General features: G+C 44.1%; 1 protein-coding gene across 1 annotated transcript in view; it reads left to right on the forward strand.

The window, feature by feature from the left end:
* LOC311106079 (TNF receptor-associated factor 4-like) overlaps window positions 1-27,179 on the forward strand; it is a 45,349-nt gene that overhangs the window by 15,360 nt on the left and 2,810 nt on the right. The window contains exons 3-7 of the mRNA XM_084148374.1: window positions 20,195-20,246; window positions 23,517-23,621; window positions 23,878-24,039; window positions 25,225-25,386; window positions 26,259-26,414. Coding sequence (XP_084004500.1) covers window positions 20,195-20,246; window positions 23,517-23,621; window positions 23,878-24,039; window positions 25,225-25,386; window positions 26,259-26,414 — 637 coding nt within the window. The remainder of the gene's footprint in view (window positions 1-20,194; window positions 20,247-23,516; window positions 23,622-23,877; window positions 24,040-25,224; window positions 25,387-26,258; window positions 26,415-27,179) is intronic.

Consider the following 27,179-nt stretch of genomic DNA (forward strand, 5'->3'; position numbering starts at 1 on the left):
TCATTCACTACCGCTCTGTTCGGGATGAGAGAGCATTTGCCTCATTACAGCCTCTCATCTCATTCATATCTTAATTAATTTCCCATTCCATCCTCTCTCAATTTGGCTTTGGTACCGTGTCACTCCTTTCAGTCGTCATCCTGACCCGTAAATCAATACCGCTGAACAAGAGAAACCTGCTGAATTCTCTCTCTCTCTCTCTCTCGCTCTCGCTCTCGCTCTCGCTCTCGCTCTCGCTCTCGCTCTCGCCATAGAAAGACTTGTGTACAAAAATAGTGTCACACCAAACTGGGCCATTGTGCTTTGTTTTTATTTAGTAAAACCACATGGCTAATCGTCCCCTCTGTTCTCCCTCGTCGCACTCTCTCTGTCTCTGATTCCAAAAGCTTTGTCATTTACCTCAATGTTGTCACTCCTGCCAGGAGCAGGTTAAAGAATGTGTGCAACAGGAGCACTGCTTTCGTTTTGAGACAAAGGAGTCTTTTTGACGTCACTGCCTCGCCTGGCTAAACAAAGAAAATGCATCCTTGAAAAGAGGAGTGGACGGCAGCTTGAGCTGCAGCTGAATGCTGGTTTCAAACATGTATGGCTCAAGGAGAAGGGGACAGAGGGAAGGAGGGAATTGGATTTCTCTGGCAGGTTGTTTTTGTCTCTGTCTGAATGTATGTGGGCTTCAGATTCAGGCTGATAAGGGAAACAGGAGCCACAGCATGTCTGGTGACAAGCTACTGGGCTTATCGTGTGTGTGTGTGCGGTCGGTGTGTGTGTCTATACTGCCGGGTAAAGCACAGACAGCAGCCCCCTGTCTGCTTACTGAGCTCACTTGACACAAAAAGCCTCACCTTCCCTCACTGTTACCATGGCCACAGCCAGCACAGGGCCCTCCCAAACTGTCACCATCAGTGAGGTGCACAGCTCAGACACACCGACTTGAAATGAATTGGCTTACTGAAAAAATAAGAAAAATTGCTTTTTCCTTCATGTCAGATCAATGGAAATGCAGGTAGAGCAGAAATATAAATTATTATTATGTAACGCTGTTTTTGCTCTGAAGTGTCGCTGTTTTTGCTCTGAAGTGTCACTGTTGAAAAGTGCCAGGGTAAGGCGTCCTTTTGATCACCTTTTTGAAGGCAAGCGGCATTTAGTGAGGGAGTTTGAAGAAGGCGAGGAGGAAAGTTTGGACAGTTTTGTGGCTGTGAGCGAGGAGGAAGCCTGTGATGAGCGACTCATGGCGTACGAGTGAAGAGAAGACGCGTGGTTGTGTTCTGTGCCATCCGCTGCAATGATGACTGTGTGTGCATCCCAAATTGAACCTTATTCCCTTCATAGGCCACTAGTTTTGACAAGTGCCCATAGGGTCTATGGGCTCTGGTCGAAAGTAGTGCACTATGTAGAGAATAGGCTGTTACTTATGCAGAGGCAGGTCACACTGCCAGGCAGGCAGGCACAGGGAGAATCCACGATCATGAACTTCTCCACCGTGCACTCCTCCTCAGATCACCACACCCTCACACAAGTTCCTCACAGCTTTACTTCTGTGGAGGAGTTGAACATAACTGATAACATGCTGTTTACTTATCTACAAGCTATACCTTCAAGGCACATTAGGACATAAGGTTCAGCAATTGGGGTTTATAATTTTGTCTATTAATTTCTCATGGGTAATCTTTGTGGTGTTTTCCTGATTTAAACATCTCTCCTTCTCTTACACAACCTGCTAATGAATGAGTTCAACAACACTAAAGGCGTGGCAGAATGTTTCCACAGATGTTCCGTTGGGATTGAGCTAAATTAAGCCTCCCAGACACCACACAGCATGGATGAAAGTAGTGTACACACACCTGGTATCTCACTCACACACACAGGCCTACTGTACATTCAGGAAGTGAGATCAAGGGACAGAGAACATCCTCTGACCTCCCTGTTGGTAAAGCCATAAATAATATAAATCTCTATGGTTCAGCATTAAGCTATGGATAAAGCATTAAACACAGTAGATCAACTATATTCAATGTAAGCCCTATTAAGGTGAAGAAAGGAGAGCAAGTTGGAACTTGACCTTGGTGCTATCCCTTTTAACATAACTAGACATTTAATGTCAACAGGTTCTCCATTCAGTGCACCCATTCAGGCTTTTTGTATCAGCAACTCCTAAAAGGTGACAAGAAGGACATTTTATTTTTCTCCATTGTTCCCTTCAGACACAAATACAGGCTGCAATGAACCACTCAGGTCTTTACAGCCAGCGAAAGGCTTTATGGTTGTTGTGGGCATTGAGTATGAAATGGGAGCACGGTGGTGAATCACAGGTCAGATAGGTTAGAAACAAAAAAAATATTGCTTTCAACAGTCCTCAATTGTATCTTATTTGTCTAACTTACTCATCATCTATTGATGTGCCATAGAAGCAAGGTATAAATAGCTTGATGTTAACTTATTCACTGCATGCCTTGTCCCAAAAGCCTTTTGTTGCATTCTGCTGACATCTCACACAGAGAATGTTTTGAAAGTAATGAGTGGTGATGAGAGGTTGTTATACAAAAATAAGTCTCACCAGTGCCATCTTTAGCCAACACTAGCATACTGCTACATGTTGCATGTCTCTGTGCAGGCCTGAGAGCAGATGCAGGCTAATCAGATCTGTTTTCCATAAGACATTATTGGTAGCAGGGAGGGATTTTGTGTCCAGCCCACCTGCTGTCCCTGGGACAGTGTGCTAGGGAGAGGCAGCATGGAGATGGTGAGGTAATCTGCCTTTAGCCACCAGCTCCCTGGATTAGCACAATGCTAATGTGGGCCTGCCACCGTGTGATCCTGTTGGCAGGCCATTGTTGTTCTCTCTAATTTGTGTCCGTTTTTTGTCATCGCCTAAACTTTTCCATGGACCGGTGTGACGAAAGAAGTTCACGCAGGATTATAGGAGAAGGACACTTCAGATAGTGTTTTCTGCTTTCCTCTGTATAGTCTCTTTCTGTAGGACCTCATTACATTTACATTTTAGTCCTTTAGCAGGCTCTCTTATCCAGACTGACTTACCGTTAGTGCGTTCGTCTTAAGATAGCTAGCTGAGACAACCACATATCACAGTCGTAGTAAGAACATTTTTTCCTCAATAAAGAAGTTATCAGCAAAGTCAGTGCCAGTAGGAAAAGACAAGTGCAATAAAAACATTTAAAATAAATCATTTGTTTATGACTCATCCTTTCTCTGTGTGAGGAGTAGGAACAACAGTCACTCTCTTATGAGTGCATTATTACCGCCACACCGGCAGTCATGAGTCATGACGGCAGTCAAATTCCACGTGACCGTTTAGTCATGGTAATTAGGCTTCTCCAAGCTCTGATGCTGCTGCTGGTCATTAGTAGCCTACCAAACTTGCTAACTGCCTGGTACTCAGCACTCTATTGTCCCTCTAATCACTCTGACATCAATGCAAATGTAATCAAAAATGTAATCAAACACTTAATGAGAGCCCATGAGCTCATGTTGCGCAACATTTCTATAGGGTATGCAATTGTGTGAGAAAACAACAGAGTTTTGATGGCCTCTATTAAAAAGATGAGGATCCCCTCAGCTTTTTATAGGCTAGGCCTACTATATTTATTTCTCAACTTTCCTAATATTAAGCACATTGCTTCTCTTTACAACAGGAGTATAGCCTACCTGGCTGGCATGAAAATGAACCACGGGAAAAGCGTCCTCCATTCGCTTTTTAAGTGCATAGATGACATTAATTTTTTCCCCTGCCCCTGTTTTGAGACAGGTGAATGATAATGGTCCATTCTAAATCAAAACAAATTTCACACATATATTATTTAGTATATGTAAAGACAAGATTAAATCAAGAATAGTCTGATGGGTGACAATATTAACCTATCACTTGTGAATGATGCCCAGCTTGTGTGCAGTAAGGCAAGAAAATATGCATGGATTTTTCTGCAACCTTTTCTAATCGTAATCGCACACCTCATGTAGCCTAGCCTCTAGGCCTATACTGGATGTTTTGCTAATGTTTGTATCACAACTAAAGTAGCCAAATAACTAAAAAAAATAAGCATATTAATCCGCTTTACAACGGTTGTAGAGCCTGACTGGCATACATACGCATCGCGTGAGTTTTTCAAGTTTGGGGAAGATATTTTTCAAATTGTGAATGAAAGACTGATGAAGTGTCTACAACCTGTGCAAAAAACAAAGCAGAGCTCATGCCTTTCATGCAACTTTTTTCAAATCATTATTAGAGTCACATCATGCAACCTTAGAATATATTACAAATAAGAGCATATAGCCCAACGTTTGTATCACAACTAAAGTTACATAAATAACTCTAAATGAAGCATATGGGAGTATCTGTTTTATTCAGCTTTGTTTAATTGTATTCTTCATACTATAAAATAATACCACGGAATTCTAAGCAAATCTTGTCTGCTAAATGAACTAGTGTAGCCCACAGCCATATGGCATAGCCAGATCAGGACCTAACATAAGGACAACTCAGAGTATGCTATTCTGTTCTTCTCTGGTAGAGCACGGCGCTTGTAACGCCAGGGTAGTGGGTTCGATCCCCGGGATCACCCATACACAAAACATTTTATGCACGCATGACTGTAAGTCGCTTTGGATAAAAGCGTCTGCTAAATGGCATATTATTATTATTATTATTATTCTGAAATAGACTACATTTTCTTCATATCATGTTTCTTTAGACCTGTCTAAAATAAATAATGGATTTATTGTGATGGTGTAGGCTATATTACATGGATTTATTATACTTTTTTTAATGTAGATGTTCCAAAGGTCTGCATCAGTGGCTTGTAGGCTATGTGTGCAAGCCAGGAGATGCAAAATGTGTTTATGCTAATGAACGGTCAATTACCGTGCGACTGGCAATAATTAGCTTGACAATCGGCTGACGAAATGTCATGACCACCACAGCCCTACTCATGTCTAGAGGATGATAGACGTTCTACTCACAGTACTCTGGCTGTGTTTTTTGGTGGTGGAATGCCTTCGTTATGATATGTGTCTGCTGATTACGTCATACTTCAGTTTTGTCGTAAGTATCAAGGCAACTTTTGTGGTAAGTAGTGAAAAAGTGCCATTTTAATCTCTGGCAGTCTTAGTTTTATGCCTTCGTTAGAATGTGCAGAGGATTTACTTACGCTCTCTCAGGGATGCTGTAGTCTTTATCCCTAAAGTAGCCTGTCCCATGAGGTCACAAATAGACTTAATTTCCCAACGAGGAACCATCTCACCCCTGCATTAAGGAGCTGATACCTCCAGCAGCGTCTTAACTAATCACAGGTAGTGCTTTAGGAAGCAGTTCTTTATCCTCCAGGGATGGAATGGTACTCTTCTGTGTCTCTCATCCCTCAGGATTAACACCAAACCTGCACTCTTCTCCTCTGCCGGTGAATACCTGAGATTAGTGAGGCGTTTGTAAGAGGAGTCTGAATACCTCCTGTGAGTTTGAGAAGGGGGCAGGATGTCACCTTTTATCTCTCAGATGTACTGTGTTGATGTATGCTTTACATGTGGTCCTCTGTAGCTCAACTGGTAGAGCACGGCGCTTGTAACGCCAAGGTAGTGGGTTCGATCCCCGGGACCACCCATACACAAAAATGTATGCACGCATGACTGTAAGTCGCTTTGGATAAAAGCGTCTGCTAAATGGCATATTATTATTATATTATTATTATTATTATTCTGGCTCCAGTAGCTCACTCAGGTTGGGTCCTGGTCAAAAGTAGCGCACTACATAAGGAATAGTATGCCAATTGTGACACATCCTCAGTGTTTGAGGGGTGATGGCAGGACAGTCTCTCAGTCCTATGCTATGTGTGTATGAAAAGACGAAGTGCCTCTTTTAATAAGCCAGTCAGCGCCCGGGCTAGTCATAAGCCAGTCTCTGAGCCCCTCTGCCCAGCGTTGGTTGGAATTCTATAGGATTACTGTGGGGGCACCACAGCCCGTCAAAGGCAGCAGACGTCGCTTGCTGCAGATCACCCCCACAGCAGACATCTGCCCCCTGAAAGCAAAGCTAGAATTAGATGTGCCATCTGTCATTAAAACGTCAGGAAATGCATTTACTGTGTGTGTGTGTACCTTAATTTGAGTCCAATATATGTAAACTGAAGATTAAGCTTCCACTCTTTCTTATAGTGCCCCAGTTTACCAGAGTTGTGTGGGTGTGTGTGCAGGTAGTGAAGAGTGTATGAGCAGACAGTACTGACCAGAGTGTGGTGTTTCACACCTCTAATACCTTGACAGGAGCTCTTAGCACTTCTTCAGAGGCAAGTGGCTCCTTCTCACATGTGTGCCATGTCAAACCCAGAACCTTCATTGGCCCCTGGTGGTAGCCAAGCACTGTGAGAAGCCCAGCCCACCCCACTCCACTACCTCCACACCCTTGGTGCATCTCAAATGGCACCCTATTCCCTATATAGGGCCCATAGGGCTCTGGTCAAATGTAGTGCACTATATTGGGAATAGGGTGCCATTTGGGATGCAGCTCAAACTAAAGATCAAAGACAACCTTCTCCTTTTTATGCCCTCATCAAGCCCCTATTCTTAGATGGGTTCTCATGGGTTCAACTGAATTGCTCAGAGCAGTGATACTGCTGGTCCTGCATGGTGGTGTGTGTACAGTGTGTGTGCTTAATCTATGCTGTGAGTGTGTTGAGTATGAGGGCGGCTGCAGTCATGCGTGGTGTGCAGCCAGAGCCCAGCTAGCTCCCAGTAGGATTGATGGGACTGCTATCCATATCATCCCCCACCCTGCCCACCCTGGACCCAGATCAGCAGGAGTTAATGCAATTGAATTGATTTCCTTGTACTTCCTGTACCGTTGTTTCAGAGTGCCCTAGAGAAACAAGCGAGTGCAGATTCGTTAGCGTCATGTTTGCACCATTACTACAGCGACAACGGCTTGCTTCTAACCCAACTAGGTCAAAAGATCTGACCCATATTACTGCCGCAACATTTTTATCTTCCTATAGTGGATCGCCAGGACCGAAGTTTACCTTCATAAACCATGTCATGGGCCGTTCTAGAACTACTTGCGCGTTATTAACTATTTGTTTACACTTTGTTCAGTCATGTTACCTCATTGGCTGGCTAACAACCTGGTAACTTTACCAGTCATAAAAGTTTACTTTATTTACTTTGAAGAACTACTAAAATTGTGATTTTGTCAGTATATCCCAAAATTTGGGGGCACGGAAAAAAGGAAAAGGGATAGCTTCTTCAGGAGATCAATAGAGAGAAATTGTAATGGCATCTTTTTGTAGGCACTAACTCTGCCATGGTTCGTTGGACAAAGCCTATCGGAAAATGTATTGTGGTTTTTGGATAGATGCCAAAAATAAGGTCTGTGGTAAACACAGGCTTGGGAGATCTGATATGTTTTGTTCTATGAGATAATCTTCATCAGCTAACGTCACTTTTTGTGGATTTTGAAGAATTTATGTAATAGAAAAAGCACATAAACACTTCATAATTCATAAAGGTAATGTTACCTGACTGATATCTCATAGAACAAAAGGTATAAGATCTCCTAAGCCTCCAGACCTTATTTTCGGCAATTATTCCAAAACCCTATTCTTACCCTATCCATTTTTCCCATAGGGATGGCTGAACGAACCAGAGGTAACTCATTTCCGGGTTTAAGGAGTACAAGCTGGTGAGCTCTATGATCATAGCAGAGAGGAAGAGGAAGAGAGAGGCCCAGCTCGGCAGAAAATCTGTCTCCCTCCATAAGGTGGCGTTTTTTCGTTGTTTCGCCCGACAAGCAGGGAGTTTTTGTATGGAGGTCAATGAGTGTGTCGAATTTGGTCTACAAAGAAATTCATGGCTTATTTGCTACGTGAGGTTTATTTGTTCTAATAGAAGTTTCGTAATGTTTAAGTTGTTACGAGTGTACTGATATAAGTAGGACGCGTGACATCCTGGCAACTTGGAGAAAAAACACTTTATATCGGAGTTGTCTGGAGATGGTAGTGCTGAGCGATTAACCAAAATGTCGATCATTTTTTGTTGCCTGAAGTCGGATCAGTTATTTGAATTCCAGTTTTTTTTATTTATGTGAGCTCAGTGTGCACATTGCACAGTTTCTCTAGAGATAAATCAGATCCAGCCTGAACTGTGCGATGTAGTAGGGAGTTGTCGTTTCCAACAGGCCAATATTCTACATGGTAATTAACTACAATGACCATAATCCATTGCGCATCTACTTTTCAGGTCTGTTTCTTTTACGCCTGCTACGGAAGAGACAGAACAATGCACGATCGTGAGGTGGTATAGAGAGCGGCTGTTGCTTCCAGAGGTATCTCTACCAGAAAATACATGGTCTAAGTGATTGATAGTTGATTTTCAGCAGTCATAAAAGTTTACTTTATTTACTTTGAAGAACTACTAAAATTGTGATTTTGTCAGACAGCATAGGCAGCAGCTCTATAGAGATGAGATGATGACTTGGAATGAAATAAAGTCAGCAAATAAAACAAATGTAATATACACAACAACTGAATATATTTTATTCAAGTAAAGTAATGTGAATAAATTATGGTTAATAAGTGATAAGCAGTAATGGGCAGCAGTCACTAACATCATGGGACTTGTATAATTTTTTTTATTCTGTGTTGTTACCGTGATAAAAAATAAGATAATCGAACCGACCTCAAAAAGCAGTAACGGCTCAGCACTACGAGATGGCTATGCATATATTTATGGCATAAGGCTAGTAGCATATCATCTCTCTTCATTGAATACAGGTGGTTGACGTCAACATCCCTCATCGAATATTCAAAAAAGGATTACAAAATTTGAGATTTATCCACCAATCAAAAAAAGGTTAGGCGGTAGCTAGACAGCCCGCCGTGCCGCTTTGTGGACGACTCCAATTGTTAGGGCGGAGAGACATGTATCTTGTCAGTATATCCATAATCTTTGATCATAGCAATAAATGAATTACAGTTCTCTTTCATGTCATCATCACAAACCTGACGTTTTTAAAGTTACCATTTTCAATTTAATGCATCTCAATAGGAAAATAGTGCTTTTACACAATGTAGAACGCATCACATTTGCTAATTTATTTATCCTATTTGAGTACCATCCAAGTACATGTAGGCTAAACAGTACAGTTAAATCCAGCCTTGTATGCAGTCCTTCCCATTGGAAGAGGATTCATTACAAACCCAATTTAAGCACTTAACCCTGCCAGCTGAGCTATAGATCACCAGTCAAGGGTTGCCAGTTCAAGCGAGTTCAAGGAAACCATAAAATTACTCAGTTGACAGTATTTTCATCCGATTGACTATTACAAAAGTACAAAGTCGACAAGAAAGGGTTTCATATTGCGTGGTCTGCTGAGAAGTGCTGGGTTGGCAGTTTGTAGGCTACGTGAAGATTCTGAGGTCCTTGTTCCCCTGATGAAGACTCCATGTCTATAGCACAGTCACATTGATGGAAGGAGACGGCAACAGTGATTGTGAGGGAGTGTAAGCTCCGCCTCCCCTCCTCTCACACACTTGAGCCCAATTTGCAGATTGCTGCATCCCTCCCTCTCGCCCTCCCTCCTTCTGTTCCCCCTCTCCTCTGTGCTCTGGCAGGTGGCTGGACTCTTTGGGGAGTCGCAGTGTTTTCTGTTGCGCCGGAACACAGTCGACTTGCATCAGAGCTGTGCCACTATGAGTCACAGTGTAGACTAACGGCGTAGAGCAGACGCTCCTGGTTTCAAACCGATCAACCACCTCAGATCCCTGTCTGAACAGTGTTCAGAACCTATTCCATGATGTATTCTCTGGGAACTGCCTGTGGCTCAGAACAGACGTCTGATATCATAAAAGTCAAAGAACTATCCGTCTGTTCCTTTTCTTACAAGGATGTCAGCAAACATAGCTTTGCCCTTTTTTGCTGTCAGGTTTTGACGTGCTAGCTTGTTCCCCTAAGCTCTACTCGGGGGGGAAGAGCTGCTGCCATGCATGCAATTCGAAGCAGCATTCAAAAGCTTGATTATGATGCAATTCTAAAACCCTTGGAAAATATACCTTAACACATTATTACCCTTCAAAAACTGCCTGCGTTAGTGCTGCTAAACAAATATGGCATTTGAAAAACACATTGAAGTTTCGCTAACCTTTGAATGTGGCAGGACTGTGTGAATTAGCTCACAGATGGCTTGTGCTCACAAATGTCAGCACACTGAGTGCTCTGAGAAGTGCAAAGAAAAATGTACACTACTGTTCATAAGTCTGGGGTCACTTAGAAATCTCCTTGTTTTCGAAAGAAAAGCAATTTTATTTGTCCATTTTAAAATAACATCAACTTGATCAGGTCCTCAACTGGCAGCTTCATTAAATAGTACCTGCAAAACACCAGTCTCAACGTCAACAGTGAAGAGGCGAGTCTGGGATGCTGACCTTCTAGGCAGAGTTACAAAGAAAAAGCCATATCTCAGACTGCCCATCTTAATCTTGTATTTTTATTGGCCAGTCTGAGATATGGCTTTTTCTTTGCAACTCTGCCTAGAAGGTCAGCATCCCAGAGTCGCCTCTTCACTGTTGACGTTGAGACTGGTGTTTTGTGGGTACTATTTAATGAAGATGCCAGTTGAGGACCTGTGAGGCATCTGTTTCTCAAACTAGACACTCTAATGTATTTGTCCTCTTGCTCAGTTGTGCACCGGGGCCTCCCAATACTCTTTCTATTCTGGTTAGAGCCAGTTTGTGCTGTTCTGTGAAGGGAGTAGTACACAGCGTTGTACGAGATCTTCAGTTTCTTGGCAATTTCTCGCAACAAGAATAGACTGACGAGTTTCAGAAGAAAGTTATTTGTTTCTGGCCATTTTGAGCCTGTAATCAAACCCACAATTGCTGATGCTCCAGATACTCAACTAGTCTCAAGAAGGCCAGTGTTATTGCTTCTTTAATCAGCACAACAGTTTTCAGCTGTGCTAACATAATTGCAAAAGGGTTTTCTAATGATCAATTAGCTTTTTAAAATGATAAACTTGGATTAGCAAACACAACGTGCCATTGGAATAAAGGACTGATGGTTGCTGATAATGGGCCTCTGTACGCCTATGTAGATATTCCATAAAAAATCAGCCGTTTCCAGCTACAATAGCCATTTACAACATTAACAATGTCTACACTGTATTTCTGATCAATTTGATGTTATTTTAATGGACAAAAAAATTGCTTTTCTTTTCGAAAACAAGGACAAGTGTATATTGTTACGTAAGCAGCGCAAACTAGTGCCGTCACTTGCATCTAAACAACTTCCATCTTTGTGCATTTTTCTACAGAGCTGTCCTATGATCAATACCTGTGTCTGTAATGGCACCCTTTCCCCTATATAGTGCTCTACTTTTGACCAGGTCTCTATATGGGAATAGGTTGCCATTTGGGACGCAGCCAGGCTCACCTCAGCCCTCTTCTTTGTCCCTGGGAGGAGAAGGAACTACCTCCACTTTCTCTATGCATGAATGGCATCACCGAGACACACAGTGGGAGTGCACTATATAAAGGGAATAGGGTGTTATTTCGGACGCAGCCAATGGCTCTTTATGGTTCACCTGACCCCCACCTGAGTTATGGGAAGCTCTCATTTAACACAAAATGGCATCCTTACCAATACTGTTTATGATTCAAAAAGTATTGTCTATTTCTGAGACACATCCTCTTTGTGTGGAATAAGGAACTGATATGATGACCTTGGTATAGGCCTACAGTTGTGGCCAGAAGTATTGGCACCCTTGCACTTTATAGTATTTGGTCTCTACAATTCTTTATTTCACTGTTAATATTACAGAACCTTTGTTTTTGATTCAGAACTTAATATATCCATTTAAATCAGAAAATAAACAGAAATGGCATTGACAAAATTATTGACACCCTAGACTTAATATTTGGTAGAACAGCTTTTGGTCAGAATAACTGCAATCAAGCACTTCCTATAGCCATCGATGAGCTTCCCGCACCTCTGTACTGGCAGTTTGGCCCATTCCTCTTGTGCAAACTGTTCCAGTTCTCCCAGATTTGAAGGGTGTCTTCTCCCAACTGCTGTTTTCAGATCTCTCCATACGTTTTCAATGGGATTTAGATCTGGACTCATTGCTGGCCACTTCAGAACAGTCCAGCGTTTTGTCTTGAAACATTCCTGGGTGCTTTTTGAAGTGTGTTTGGGGTCATTGTCCTGCTGGAAGACCCATGACCTTCGACGGAGACCCAGGTTTCTGACACTGGATCTGACATTGCACTCCAAAATGCCTTGGTATTCTCCTGATTTCATGATGCCATGCACAAGTTCAAGGCACCCAGTGTCAGAGGCAGCAAAGCAACCCCAAAACATCACTGAACCTCCTCCATGTTTGACTGTAGGGAAGGGGCTCTTTTGGTTGAAGGCTTCATTTTATTTTCTGTAAACATAGAGATGGTGTGCTTTACCAAAACGCTCTAATTGGGTCTCATCTGTCCACAGGACATTCTCCCAGAAAGATTTGGGCATGTTCAGGTGTGTTTTGGCAAATTGCAGTCAGGCTTTCTGATGTCTCTCTCTCAGCAGTGGGGTCCTCCTGGGTCTCCTATCATATAACTCCCTTTCATTGAGTTGGCGATGGATGGTGCGACTTAAAACTGTCATACCTTGAATCTGTGTGGCAGTTGATCGAGGCGCTTTCTCCACCATTCGAACAATCCTTTGCTGCAATCTTCCATCAAGTTCTCTCTTGCGGCCACATCCAGGGAGGTTGGCTACAGTGGCATGGGCCTTAAACTTCTTGATAACATTACCTACGGTGAAAACAGGAACATCAAGGTCTCTGGAGATGGACTTGTAGCCTTGAGATTGTCCATGCTTGGCTACAATCCTGTGTCTGACCTCAAATAATTATGTTTATTTTTATTTTCTCCATGCTCATTGCTGTACACACAGTGACATAAAACAGGAGAATGAGTCCTTTTCTCTATTCAAACTGATTGAATGAGTGATTTCTATATTGCAGGCACCTGCAACTCACCACAGGTGAGTTCAATTCCAAAGTAAAGGAGAATCACCTGCTTGAACTCGAATTATTCCTAACTACCTCTAGAAGGTGCCAATAATATTGTCCGGGCCATTTTAGGATTTTTTTGTGGAATAAGCTAACATTTAGTAAATTATTCAGATTTTTTTGTTTTGTTCAACTACAAACCAAAGACATACATATGTGGATACCATAAAAATTCAAATAAACTCAACAGTTTTCTGGAAGAAATGGTGCACTATTTGAAAAAATATGTTTATTTTGTGTTGAGCATGAAGCTCATCTTTTGGGTGGGGATGCTCACTGTCTGAATGCTATGTCTGTCTGTAGGCTATTTAAACACCGTTTTCCCCATGGGTTTCTTCTACCTTAGTCAATACCTTTCATCCTAGTGAGGAGAGTGGCTGTGTCCCAAATGGCACCCTATTCCCTTTTATAGTGCAGAGGGACCATAGAGCTCTGTGCACTATATAAGGAATAGGGTGCCATTTGGGATGCATACAGTATGTTGAAGGGAGAGCAGGAGGAGAGAGAGAGCCATGGAAACGCTGCCAGACAACCACCCACACACTTGTCCTTGTAGTATGAGGCCTAGTCAGCTTTCCTCCACTTGCATCATTTGTGCTATTGTGGCTGAGAACAACGGTAGAAAGACTCATGAAAATGCCTTAAGAGTGTCTGTTGTAGAGTAGATACATAATACATACCGTCTGGATTCAGGCTTGAACAAACTGGGTCTTGAGGAACTAGGCCTAATACTTATAAGGCTGAATCAACTCTTGTTGATGTCCGTGACCTTCAGATAGTCAGACATGGTCAGTTCACATTAAGCTGTCACTGACTGGACATTGCCAACACCAATGATGTGAGTCAGATATGATTTTACAAATAACATTTGCTGTACAAGCATGTCCTCTATGCATGATTAAAAAAGGCTAAACATAACAAGATGTGTATATACTCAACTAAGTGAGCTTTTACAGAGTGAAACCAAAATAAACTTCACAGCATGTTTACTTGCTGCACATGAAGTACTGTAGCCAACTGTATGTTTTGATTTATCCCCAAAACCCTCCGGATATGATTGGCATATCAAAAGGTCATGGGTTTCTGCACAACGTTCAACTAATCTCAGATGAATTTTCAGAAGTGTGACATTTCACGAGTCGTCATGGCACAGTAAACTAAACTCCATAATTCTCTGAACCAGTCAGGCAGTGAGGAGTTAACCCAAGCCGCCACCACTGTGTGTGTCGGTGATGTCATTCATGCATAGAAAGTGGAGGTAGTTTCTTCTCCCTCCAGGGCCAAATAAGAATGCTGAGGTGAGGTGAGCCTCCCTGCGTCCCAAATGGCACCCTATTCCCATATAGAGCCCTATGGGTCCTGGTCAAAAGTTGTGTACTATGTTGAAAATAGGGGGTGCATATTTGGGATGCTGCCCCTGCCTTTGTCCAGGCTGTAAACTGAGTCAGCATTCAGCGGGAGCAGGGAACGCTACCCTCCCATCATATTGGGTTACATAGGTACAAACACCTGCTTCACCCTGTGTCCTCCACCTTCTTTCTCGTTCAGGAGATCCCTCTGAATGCGTCTCAAATGGCACCCTATGCCCTATATAGTGCATTTATTTTGACTGGAGTTTATAGGGCTCTAGCCAAAAAGAGTGCACTATAGGGAATAGGGTGCCATTTGGGAAGCACATTCTGACTGTTCTTTGGCTAGGGGGCATTCCATCACCCGGTCACTGCCCAATGACTCTCCCTCCACTGTCCTACAGACCTCTTCACTCATGTGGATATGGAGTGTACTTCGGATCACTTCTCTAATCTCCTTTGCCTCTTCTCTGAATGAAAAGGTACAGTATATATACAAAAGTATGTGGACACCCCTTCAAATTAGTGGATTCTGCTATTTCAGCCACACCCGTTGCTGACCGGTGTATAAAATCGAGGACACAGCCATGCAATCTCCATAGACAAACATTGGCAGTAGAATGGCCTTACTGAAGAGCTAAGTGACTTTCAATGTGGCACCGTCATATGATGCCACCTTTCCAACAAGTCAGTTTGTCAAGTGTATCCCCTGCTAGAGCTGCCCCGGTCAACTGTAAGTGCTGTTATTGTGAAGTGGAAACGTCTAGGAGCAACAACGACTCAGCTGCGAAGTGGCAGGCCACACAAGTTCACAGAATGGGACCGGCAAGTGCTGTAGCGCTTAAAATCGTTTGTCCTCGGTTGCAACACTCACTACCGAGTTCCAAACTGCCTCTGGAAGCAACGTCAGCACAATAACTGTTCGTAGGGAGCTTCATAAAATGGGTTTCCATGGCCGAGCAGCCGCACACAAGCCTAAGATCACCATGCGCAATGCCTAGTATCGGCTGGAGTGGTGTAAAGCACGCCGCCATTGGACTCTGGAGCAGTGGAAACATGTTCTCTGGAGTGATGAATCACGCTTCACCATCTGGCAGTCCGACGGACAAATCTGGGTTTGGTGGATGCCAGGAGAACGCTACCTAGCCCAATGCATAGTGCCACTGTAAAGTTTGGTGGAGGAGGAATAATGATCTGGGGCTGTTTTTCATGGTTTGGGCTAGGCCCCTTAGTTCCAGTGAAGGGACATCTTAACACTAGAAACTAGAGGCTGATAATTTGACGTTAGTTATAATACACACACACACACACACACATTCATATACTCACAAAAAACTGTTGGATTTGGGGGATTAAAGGAACTCCTGCTGAGATGAAACAAGATACCTGTTTTCTCCCAACATTCTGGAAGCAGAAGCATGGAATTGGGATCAGCTGGGAGACTGAAAGCCAGGAAACCTGAATAAAGGGAACTGATGGCATTTAAATTCTTGTTTGTGTAGAAGAGATAATCCACTTCTTTACTTGAAAATAAAATTATTTTGCATGAGGATGAACATAAAACCTCAGGGTAAGCTTCCAGAGAAGACAAGCAATCCAGGCCTGATACAGCTACTAGCCAGTCAAGTGTCTTGATGAGATCTTCTGAGTAAAATTACCTATGGGCCCTGGTCAAAAGTAGTGCACTATTTAGGGAATAGGGTAGCATTTGGGACGCATACAAACTCTCACAGCGATAGTAGAACTCTCTTTTGGACGTTAATGTGTCACAGACGTCCTGCTCTCCAGAACGCTCATAAACCCATCTGAGAGCTGTTTGTTTAGCTCTCCACAGCCATGCCCTCTACTATTGTAAACATGGTTAGGGTCTCCCTGGCAGTCAAGAGACCAGGCCTCAGGGTCATTCTTAATCCTCAGTCTGTGAGGTAGCAGCCATCAGGAGCCATCTCTTTCTCTGTGTGTGGTGGCTGTACTGTACTGTCCCTGACAGGCCGTCTGCAGTCTTCTGTAGGCCAACCAAACCTGGGGGATTTGTCTTGTTCTTCTTGGCGGCCGTCTGCCTGTCAGGAGGCGTATGGAGGGTGACGGAACAGTGTTGTGACTGCTGTCCTCATCGCTATCACTGGGCTCAATGGATGGCTGTTTAATCTGCTCTCAGGGCCTACAAGAGGATTTGAGGGCAAGAGAGAGGGTTCAATTAGGGGCTGGGGAGTGGGGGATGGGCCAGTGGGGTACAGGGAAATAATAGGGTGATGCTGGGGGGGGGACTTTCATCCATGGAGGGGAAATGGGAAATGCCCCTAATTAGAGCTGGGGTGAATGCTGTTGTCTGACCAGATAAGTGGATGATTTTGAACATGTAATTAGCTGTGGGGCATACTCATCCGGCCTTCTGCTGTTTTGGTCCACAGGCCTGCTGGATCTGATGTTGGCCTCCCTGTGCTGCAGCACAGCAGCTGTGGAGCATAGGCTACTGTCACGGTATGAGAGACAGGGAAAGGATGGGAACCCATTGACATTTTAATGTGCTGATTGTATTAAACACGGTATGTGGGTACTGAGCGGTTCTGTCTGCAGTGCTTTCCCAACATGAGTGGTTGGTTAGTTTGTTGTTTATCAGCCTCTCACCCTGTATAATCATTGACTTTGCTTGTGAGAGCTGTTTTCAAGTCAGGCACAGTTATCTCTGCCCTGTGTATCGTAGTAGGCACATATTTTTCTCCCGTGAAACTGTAGCCTAGTTGCAGTGAAACTGTTGGTATCAGTAGGGCCGTTGGTTGGTGAGTCAATATTGTTTATCCTCTCACAGCCACACAGTGCTGAGTGATTGGAGGTGGGCATTGAAGTAGTCAAGGGCAATGAACAGTCATTAGTGCAATCTTACTCTCCACTGTAAGGAGGCCTTCAAGTAGTCATAGAAATGGTTTGTCAAGAGAAGGGGAAGACTTGTATAGAAGCTATTATTAATCCAATGTCCCCTCCTCTCTCTGCTAATGTGCTGTCTCCAAGCGGCAGTGAGCTCCACAAACAAGCGGGCTGGAGAGTCGGGTAGCATTATGAACAGCGGGCCAAGCAGATGAATGCGTGGCTGGAGGACTTTCTCTGCGAAGCGGGGAGGGAATCATCCTGACAGCCTGTGACTACACTCTTTTCGCCTGTCTGCCTCTGTGTCAGGCAGAGCAGAGGAGCAGCCTGGGTGGGTCCTTTACCTGTAAACCCTGCTTTCCTGCGCTGCTTACATCTCCCCTGTCTAGTCCAGCAAGGAGCCCCTTTGTCTGTTTCTATTTCCTTTCTCTATATGGGGGAAGAGTTACTACAAAGCCCCATGTCCCAAATGGCCCCCTATTCCCTATACAGTGCACTACTTTTGTGGGCGCTGGTAAAAAATACTGCACTATATAGGGAATAGGGTGTCATTTGGGATGTAGTCCACAGCTCTGCGTCATGCAGTCAGGCCGTGTGGCTCTAAAATGCATCATCAACATCAAATAGATGAGGCTCTAATGACGGAGATGAGTAAATTATTTCACAGTACATAGGAGATGTTCTTCTGACTGGACTCTTTCCCCTGACGATCGATAGATTGTCGTTTATTAATTGCTCTCCAGCTCTCTGCTGACAGAGTGACCCTAATGGACTGGAATTACTGCTGTCTCGTAATGCATTAAACTCCCCCTCCCTCACCTCTCTCTCTCTCCCTCTCTCCCCCTCCCCCTGTCATCCCTCTGGTCTGTTATTCTGCATGCAGCTGATTCCACAGCAGCTGGAGAGGCAGGCCAGGCAGCCCAGCCTGGGAAAGTGCAGGATGATCACTGATCATGTGTTCCACCATCACGTGGCCCTGGGTCTCTGGTCCACTCCCTGGGGGCCTCAGGTTCTGTCAGTTGACATTGAGGCCAACTAGATTACAGGGTAACAAGGGCCACGGGAGCCCTGGTCAATAGGGACGTTGTGTGCATCCCAAATGGCACCCTATTCCCTATATAGTGCAAAAGTAGTGCACTATATAGGGGAAAGAGTGCAATTTGGGAGGCACCCATTGTAGGACCCTGGGAGCAGAGACCACTGCCCTCCCTGCCCCCTTCGGGCTCTTTGTTTTTCCATTAATCTATTAATGTACTTTAGAGAATGGAGAGGTCAGGAGAAGTCTGTTCATTAAAGCTTTTCTTTCTGTTGTTTACCTCGTACATGGTAGTAGGACAGACGGAGCTTCAGGGCCTTGTGGCTTCCACCCAAAACACTGAGGTTATGAAAAGGTATGCAAAGCAAAGTGTGGCCATTGTTGCAACAAGATGCCTGTCTGGCTGCGGCCTATGAAAATTATATTACGATCCCATGTATGTGCACTGGGCCACGAGGAAAGGGAAGTACATCCTCATCTCATGTCACTGACTGACTGACCCTCTTGATCCCCCTGATCCATGTCCCAGCTGCCCCTATGGCTCAGCAGGGGGCATGCAGCCCACCACTATACTACAGACACGTCTCTTTAAGGGGTGCACACATCGCACAGAGTGTGGATTTCCTGTTCGTCTACCATTCATTCAGCACGCTGTTGACATCTGACTGCTGACATTTTCACGTGATTGTACATGGAAAATCAGTTTGCACTTGGTTCGCAAGTACTCTCAGCAGGCAACCGTTATTGGTGTGTTCCAGCCCTAATGCATCTCAGGGGATCAGCCACTGATGGCCGTTTTAAAGTTGCTCTTTGTGTCACTGATTGACTCGCTTTGCTGTAAATAAAATAAAATGTTATTGGTCACATACACATATTTAGCAGATGTTATGCGGTTGTAGTGAAATGCTTGTAAGAAATAACACACACAAAAAATACTGCAAAGTTGCTTAGGAGCTAGAAGCAGAGCTGACATGTCTGTCGACGCCATGTTTATAGATCTGTTGTACAGTAGATCTCTGGGCTCAGCACGCAGTGAGCTCACCCCCACTGCCTGCCTACACTACTGCAGTGACGTCATCTCCATTTATTTACCAGAGTGAATATTTAATGGTGACATCAGGACTGGAGACGTGCTGCGTTGTTACCAGAGGGCCACCGACACCCATCTCAACTGGCCCCTTGGTAAAAGCCCTCTAAATCAGGGCAGTGAGTGAGTGTTTTATTTTTGGCGCTGCCTGTGTGATAAAACCAGAGATCCCAGATCTTCATTTGGGTTTTATTGCCGCTGGAGAAAAGAGAGGCAGCAGCTAGTTGCCCAGACCCGCCACCATCCTCACTGGGAAATCAGCAATCAATATTTCCTGAGGGAGGGAGGGAGGGACAAAGACCAGGCGTACCGTCCTCCTGCTCTTTTATAGGAAGCAGGAAGTCTCTTCACACATGATCAGATTGTCATCCCCCTGCCTTCAAAAAGAGGGGTAAAAATTTACACCTTTGACATGACAGCGAGAGAGAAAGGGAGGGGTAGGGCGGGGGCGAGCGAGAGAAGCCCTTAATGTATTCTAGATAGACAGTTCAGGCTCCAACGTGTTCTCTTTTCCTCTCCAGTAATAAAACTGTGAATTTGTGGATATAAATCCCTAGAGGGAGGGAAGATGAAAGGACAACTACATAAAAGCCAATGGCTCAGATAAAGTAATCTGGCTTTATTGTACAGTGCAGTGTGGTTGGGATGGGTGTGTGAGAGCAGAGATGCTTTTGAAGGCAACTGAAGGAGAGGCAAGGACACAGTGTGGCACTGTGTGTGGACCTCTTAGGACAGTGGTACCCTATCATGAAAATGGATTGTCAGTGATTATTAACGTGTCCTTTCCTTCTTGTGTCTTACAGTGAGGGGGTCTTCAAGTGCCCAGAGGACCAGCTGCCCCTGGACTATGCCAAGGTACGATTAAAACCCACTTACCCACTTTCTCACATGTCCCAGACAGTCCCACCCATTCAAGTTTGAATACGATATGTGTGCCAGTTAAGCAATACTTAAGCCTACAACCATAGTTAAGCCTACAACCATAGTTAAGCCTACAACCATGCCACAATCAACAGAATTCACCCTCACTTTCTGATGTGCTCCTTCTTACAAAATCATGTCTCCGGGCTACCCAGTAACACACTGATTATGAATGTAGATCTGTGTGTTGTACCACGTCCTGGTCAGGCTAAGATGAGGCCTTATTTTAACTGTGAATATGAAGGGGTGTGACCCAAATGGCACTCTATTCCCTAAATAGTGTACTACTTTTGACCAAAAGTAGTGGACTATATAGGGAATAGGGTGCCATTTTGGACACCGCAAGGACACATGAGTCACCATGTCCCTTTCCCCAGACCCATAGACCAACAGACAGAGAGAGGGCTCAGGCAGCTAGCTACCCATCCTAGTATAGGCCCACTAATTGTGCTAACGAAGGACCACAGGGTACTCATTCCCCTTGAAATGTCAGGGTTGATGACGGTCCGTTTCTCAATGCACAAAACAGTTCACTCTCGCACACTACTGTCAACATGGAAGTTTGATAGTTTAATACAGTACACATGAAAAACAAATGAGCAGACATTATTACACAACCGGAGAGAGGCTGGGGAGTGGTAAAAGCACTCTCCAGCCTAGCAGCCAAAGTCAAAAGTTGTGTTATATTTTTAAGTATTGCATTGCTGGAGAAAAGCAGGGTATTGGGTTGATCTGATAGAAAAGGGAGGCAAAATCACTAAAACAGTAGCTCTCCTAAACCTCTTCATCCCGGTCCAGAGAAAGAATACCACATCTAAATCTCTTTAATTAAACTTTTGGCTTCTTACTCAGTCTTTTCTTTTAAGCATTTAATCAGATTGTACTGTGGGGGGAGATGGTGGCAGTCTCTATTCGTAATGAAAGAATGACTCTCTCACAAACTTGATTTCCCCATTGTGCCAGAGTGTGCAACGAAAGGATAAGGACTTAATTCTGCTCTGTGCATGAGAGGACCCCAAGCTTAACGCTTAACAAAGGAATTAAAACACCAATGACCACTAATTCATCATGTCAGTTACTGTACAGTCTCACTGGCTAGTTTTCCATGAATTAATCAATTGCCCATCATGTTCTATACTAAAACATTAGCATGCTAAAGTGTGTTAGGAGTTCAGAGGAAGTAATCCAGTGAGGTGGTGACGGTGTGGTCAATGGGGTAGCGCTGCTTATGCCGAGCAGCAACTGCTAGCGAAGCTCTTAAGAAGACTGTAGTCACGACAGAGAAGCAGAACACGGGTCCCCACAGGGAGGACGTGCTCATTGCTAACCTGTCAGACACTGTTATTTACTGATGCCTTCACAGCCTCCCAGTCACCTGTAAATTACCCCCCTGCTGGTGACTAGGGGTGCGTCCCAAATGGCACCCTATTCCCTATATAGTGCACTTCTGTTGACCAGAACCCTGTGAGTAGTGCAGTATATAGGGAATAAGGTGCTGTTTGGGACACAATCTAGCTCCCTGGGTACAGCTCATTACACTATGTCCCTGTCCTTGCCCTCCCCTGAACACCGCTCAATTCTAATAATGCTCTCATTTCACCCAGGCAGTGCAACATGTCATTAAAATATGGCCCTGTTGTCAAAGAGAGGAAGCAGAATGTCAGTAATGTAAAGGGATGGGTTCTACTGTGAGACTGGAGCTGACTGTCTCTTCCAAAACACAGACAGACAGAGCTAGAGCTCCAAAGAGCTTTAGTTCCCTGATCCGCCAGGGACTATGTTATTAAAAGGTCTTTATTGCAGACTCCCAGGCTGGAACACTGAGGGAGTGTTAAGGTTTACTTTAGAGGATTTGGTTTCTTTGTCATCTTGGCTCAGCGCATGTGATTTCCAGTAGGAAATAGTATTGCGGTTATCTGCTTCAATCACACATCATGCATTATTATGCTGGGTACATGCTGCAGTACATTGTAAGAGACAGTGCTGTTCTGTAGCACAATACAATACTTGCTTTATTGGTCCATTTGCACAGATAGACTATTCTTTATTTAGTACCCAACCTGACACACAACACGCACATCACAGGCTGGGAGCAGCACACTAATTCTCTGCCATAGTGCTGTGCTCTTTTCAAATGGCAAGATTCTTCTCTACTTTATATTTTGATGATTTGAAGGCAGTTTTCATTACAGCATGGTTAATGTGATATATAATTAATCCTCACTAGTTAAACTACTGTAGTACACAGCTGTTATTTACGATGACATAACAGTTCATATAAGTTAATGGACCAATAAAAATGGACCAGTGAAAAGTTTTACTTTAGATCTACTTTTGGCCCTAATGTATTATTCACTGGACCCTTTTTAATTCCACTGCACATTTACCTTTTACAATTCAGACTTTTACAGTTCTAATAGGGTGCCAAGACCATAAACATTTACAGTGTACTTATGTATGTATAAATAACATTTAGGCTCTGGTAAAACCATAGTATCTCAATGTTTTGATTCATAGCCTATAGAGAAAGAGACCGCCTCTCGTATGAAGGCGTGTGACTACAGTTGAGCTGTTATTTGTTTTAGCGACAGCTTTGACATTTTGAGGAAGTTCCTTTTCTCTTCGTGTGACAGAGGCAGCCTGGGCACCATAGGGACGGAGATGCATGCAGTGCTGCCTCACATGGGTTGTCACACAGAGAGAGTGTGTGTGTGGCCTAAATCTGTAAAACCAGAGGATACTGTTCTGTAGGGAGCGGATTTGGCTTGATTGGATAGAGAAGGACCTCATCCTTCTTGATCAGTGACTATGGGGCGTTCTCTCTCTCTCTCCCTCCTTCCTCACTCTAATTCTCTCTCTGATGTTTTCTAAATGTCATGAACTATAATTCCATAAACATTGCAGTATGTGTTCTTGTGTTCACAGAAGTTGAATTGTTATTCCTAATTTTTGGACTGATTCATTCATGTCACATGTCCAGGACTAGTACTTTGAACTTCCTCTTCTGCTGTTTTGCTGCTGGTCGCTCAGACCCTCTTTGTCAAGGCTTCATTGTATTATTAATGCAAGCTTCCTGTCCAGGGGTTGTACTTGTACATCAAAAACCTGCCTCATGCTACAGAAACAGGAGATAGGCTGGACAAGGCGTATCTATACCTGTGAGCCAGTGCTGATCATGTCCTCATGGTTGTGTCATGGTTACAGATCTACCCTGACCCAGAGCTGGAGCAGCAGATCCTGGCTCTGCCCATCCGCTGCATCCACAGTGAGGAAGGCTGTCGCTGGACCGGACAGATGAAGCAGCTCCAGGTCAGTAGCTGCCTGCCTGGCTTTCTAACCCTTTTTACCCCCCCCCCCCCCCCCCCCAAATCTCTCCCTCATCCTCTCCCTCTCTCATCCTGTCTAAGATACCTTTTTTGTGACCATAGCCCTGTGTCTCGTGCCTCCAGTGTGTTGTGTTATCTGCTAGCGGAGGCCTGGTTAAATGCTAAATGCAGGCTGAGAGAGCGTGTCGGTGTCTGGCTGCTGACACATCCCCCCCCCCGTCTCCCTCCGTCTCCCTCAGGGTCACTTCTCCACCTGCGCCTTCAATGTGATCCCCTGCCCCAACCGCTGCTCCATCAAGCTGACGCGCCGTGACCTGCCCGACCACCTGCAGCACGACTGCCCCAAGCGCAAGGTCAAGTGCGAGTTCTGCGGCAGTGAGTTCACCGGGGAGGCCTATGAGGTAAACAACAACAAGCAGAGACCTATTTTTTCTTTTTTTTACAGAGTAGCACTTGCAAGTAAACAACCTGGTTAAGGCTACATTTTTCACTGAGTGAATAGCAATCTTTGTAGTGTCTACTCCAGGAAGCCAAGTATGTAAATGACGCTCGCTTTCGATGGTAGCAGTGTATTTAGAAATAACACTTGTGTTGGCGTGAGGGGAGAGAGGTAGAACTGTGCACCTTTCATGTGTTTTTCTCTCCGTACAGGAGAAGTGGTGCCTCAGGGTTAAAGTTAGCCTCTCTCACTAACACCTCTGTTACTGTTTACAGGCTGCCCCTCCTCTGTTTATACAGGCCCAATGTGGCCTTTCCACCATAACAGAATCATTAATATGGCTCCAGCTTTTTATAGGATAATTATTTGTTCATTTTCAGTGGCAGTGAGATCATAGAATTACTGAATACCAATAACTTTTTTTTTATCTGACCAATTGTGACCCTCCACCTCGATTCGGTCTTATGTATCAACATTAGAAATTGTGTTTTTTACGTTGGATGAAAATTGTATATCATACACTGCAGTTGAGGAACAATGGGAAAGTAATTCTGCTTTGAAAGTTGATAAACTTGTAACCCCACTTTTGAGAAAATGGCCCTTGAATGTTTTGGTACACCTACTGGAGAGCTCTTCTTTGACTACACCCATTCAGCATCGTTCACACCCTCTTAAGCCTTAGCCTCACCCATATCTTAAAGGATTCACATGTGCTAAACAGAGTGAGCTAAACAATGAACCATAATAATAATAATAATAATAATAATAATAATAATAATAATAATATTGTCAGAGGAAGGCCCTAAAAATTGTCAAAGACTCCAGCCACCCTAGTCATAGACTGTTCTCTCTGCTGCCGCACGGCAAGCGGTACCGGAGCACCAAGTCTAGGTCCAAAAGGCTTCTTAACAGCTTCTACCCCCAAGCCATTAGACTCCTGAACAGCTAATCAAATGGCCACCCAGACTATTTACATTGTTATTTTACTCTTGCTCTTTACCTACCACTTATTTTTCTTAAAACTGCATTGTTGGTTAAGGGTTTGTAAGTAAGCATTTCACTGTAAGATCTACACCTGTTTGTATTCGGCACGTGTGACAAATACAATTTGATTTGACCTGTGTGTGTGTCCTGTCTTCTCTCCCAGAACCACCAGGGTATCTGTCCCCAGGAGAGTGTGTACTGTGAGAATAAGTGTGGAGCGCGGATGATGCGCCGGCTCCTGTCCCAGCACAGTCTGGCTGAGTGTCCCAAACGCACGCAGCCCTGCAAGTACTGTGGCAAGGAGTTTGTCTTCGACACCATCCAGGTCAGTCAACAACACCAACACACCTCCTCTGACCGAACAAGCTCTAGGACTTCTTCCTTCCCTACATTCTCCTGCATGTCTTGTTTTACAATCATATTTGTCATCACTTGATTAATGGGTACATTTTATTTTCCATCAATGTAGTATTTGTATTACTGCTTGGAAGGCCAGACCTAAATTAGTGCCCAAACTCCGACCTGTGTGAATGAAGTGTTTTGAAGGTTTATTCCAGAGGTTTGTTATGAGTCCTTCCCCTATTTCACTGTGTGTGATAAAGGAACAGTGCAGTCTCAGTCCTGGATGAAGGAGGGTTCTCAGTCTCTGTAGAGCGGGATGGCACTGGGCCCACGGCTGCATGAACACTGGCTTTCATGGTGCCACCTTCTCTGTGCCAGCCCGATGTGTGTGCCTGCTGCTGTTTGTGCTGGCAGTGCCTGTGTCTGCACACATCCTGTCCTCAGGCCCAGCGGCCGGCCAGCCACTCGCACTCTCCTCTCATACCCACAGTTTATTCATTATGTCTCCCTTTCAGAGCACATGCTTTATGATGCAGAGATCAGCTCTGTAATCAACTCGTTTATCCCATTCATACATTTTAATAGACAGCCATTTGTTCAATATGATACACAACGTTTGTTAATCACTCATACAGTGATTCTGCTGTGAATAGTGCTTCATGTTATCTTGTCGATGCTATTTCTCTTAATCGGTGGCAAAGATGCTTGCATGATATACCGAGCGCATTTTGTTTGATAAAAAAATTCTGATCCTGGCTGTCTAAATCTGGCACAGTTACAGAAATGTTGATTTTCTATGTCAAATGAATGTAATAAATTAAAGAATAAATTAAATGACTTTTTTCTACCCTCCAGAACCATCAGTACCACTGCCCTCGGTTTCCAGTCGCATGTCCAAACCAGTGTGGCACCCCCAACATCGCCCGGGAGGACTTGGCCAATCACGTGAAGGAGAACTGTGGCAGTGCCCCCATCCTCTGCCCCTTCAAAGATGCCGGCTGCAAACACAGGGTAAGGCTGACCTGCTGCGCTCGAGCTGCTTTTTCATTACTTCAGACTCTGAAAGAGAAACTTTGATTCTAGCTTCTTGCAAGAGGCAGAGTTTTATTTTTCATTACTGCCCACTGCTTTATTGACGTCAAGTTTTATCATTTTTCCACTCTCGGGTTGTTTTTTGTGCATGTTTCCAAAATTATATTTGGATTATTATGCTTCATGCTCCAGTTGCGTTGAAACCCAGTAACTTATGTCCAAAGCGATGATTGTCTCCAACATACAGCGCTTTCTGCCCGTCCGTGCCTCTACGCTCTATTTTAATGAGAGTCACACATCTCCTCTGCTCTGACAGCGCATTTTAGTCTATTTTTGAAACTGACGTCAATCTGAGAAAATGTGGAGAGCTCCCAGAGTCAGAGCAGATAGGTTTCATTGTTTGTGTTGTCAGCTTCTGTCCTTCTGTTTGGAAAGCTCAGTCCATAGCAATGCAGATGGTCTGACAAAAATACATGAATGACTCTCTCCCCGACCGCGAAGGCATCAGGCAACAGAATACAACCAAGCGTGCAGATGTTCAGTACACCAAACACAAGTTTGTATGGCAGGGCTCCCAAAAGAGCAGCTGATCAGCAGACGGACACAACATTCACTTACTGTAGGAGGCTTGAATGTGAAACACAAACAGACAAAACAATCTAGTGTTCTGTGCATACTCTACCACATTATTAAATCCAACACATTTCTATACTGAGTTTGTACTATACAAAGTTTCACCCTCCT

Source organism: Coregonus lavaretus (genome assembly GCF_964263955.1).
Source record: "Coregonus lavaretus genome assembly, chromosome: 30".
NCBI lineage: Eukaryota > Metazoa > Chordata > Actinopteri > Salmoniformes > Salmonidae > Coregonus > Coregonus lavaretus.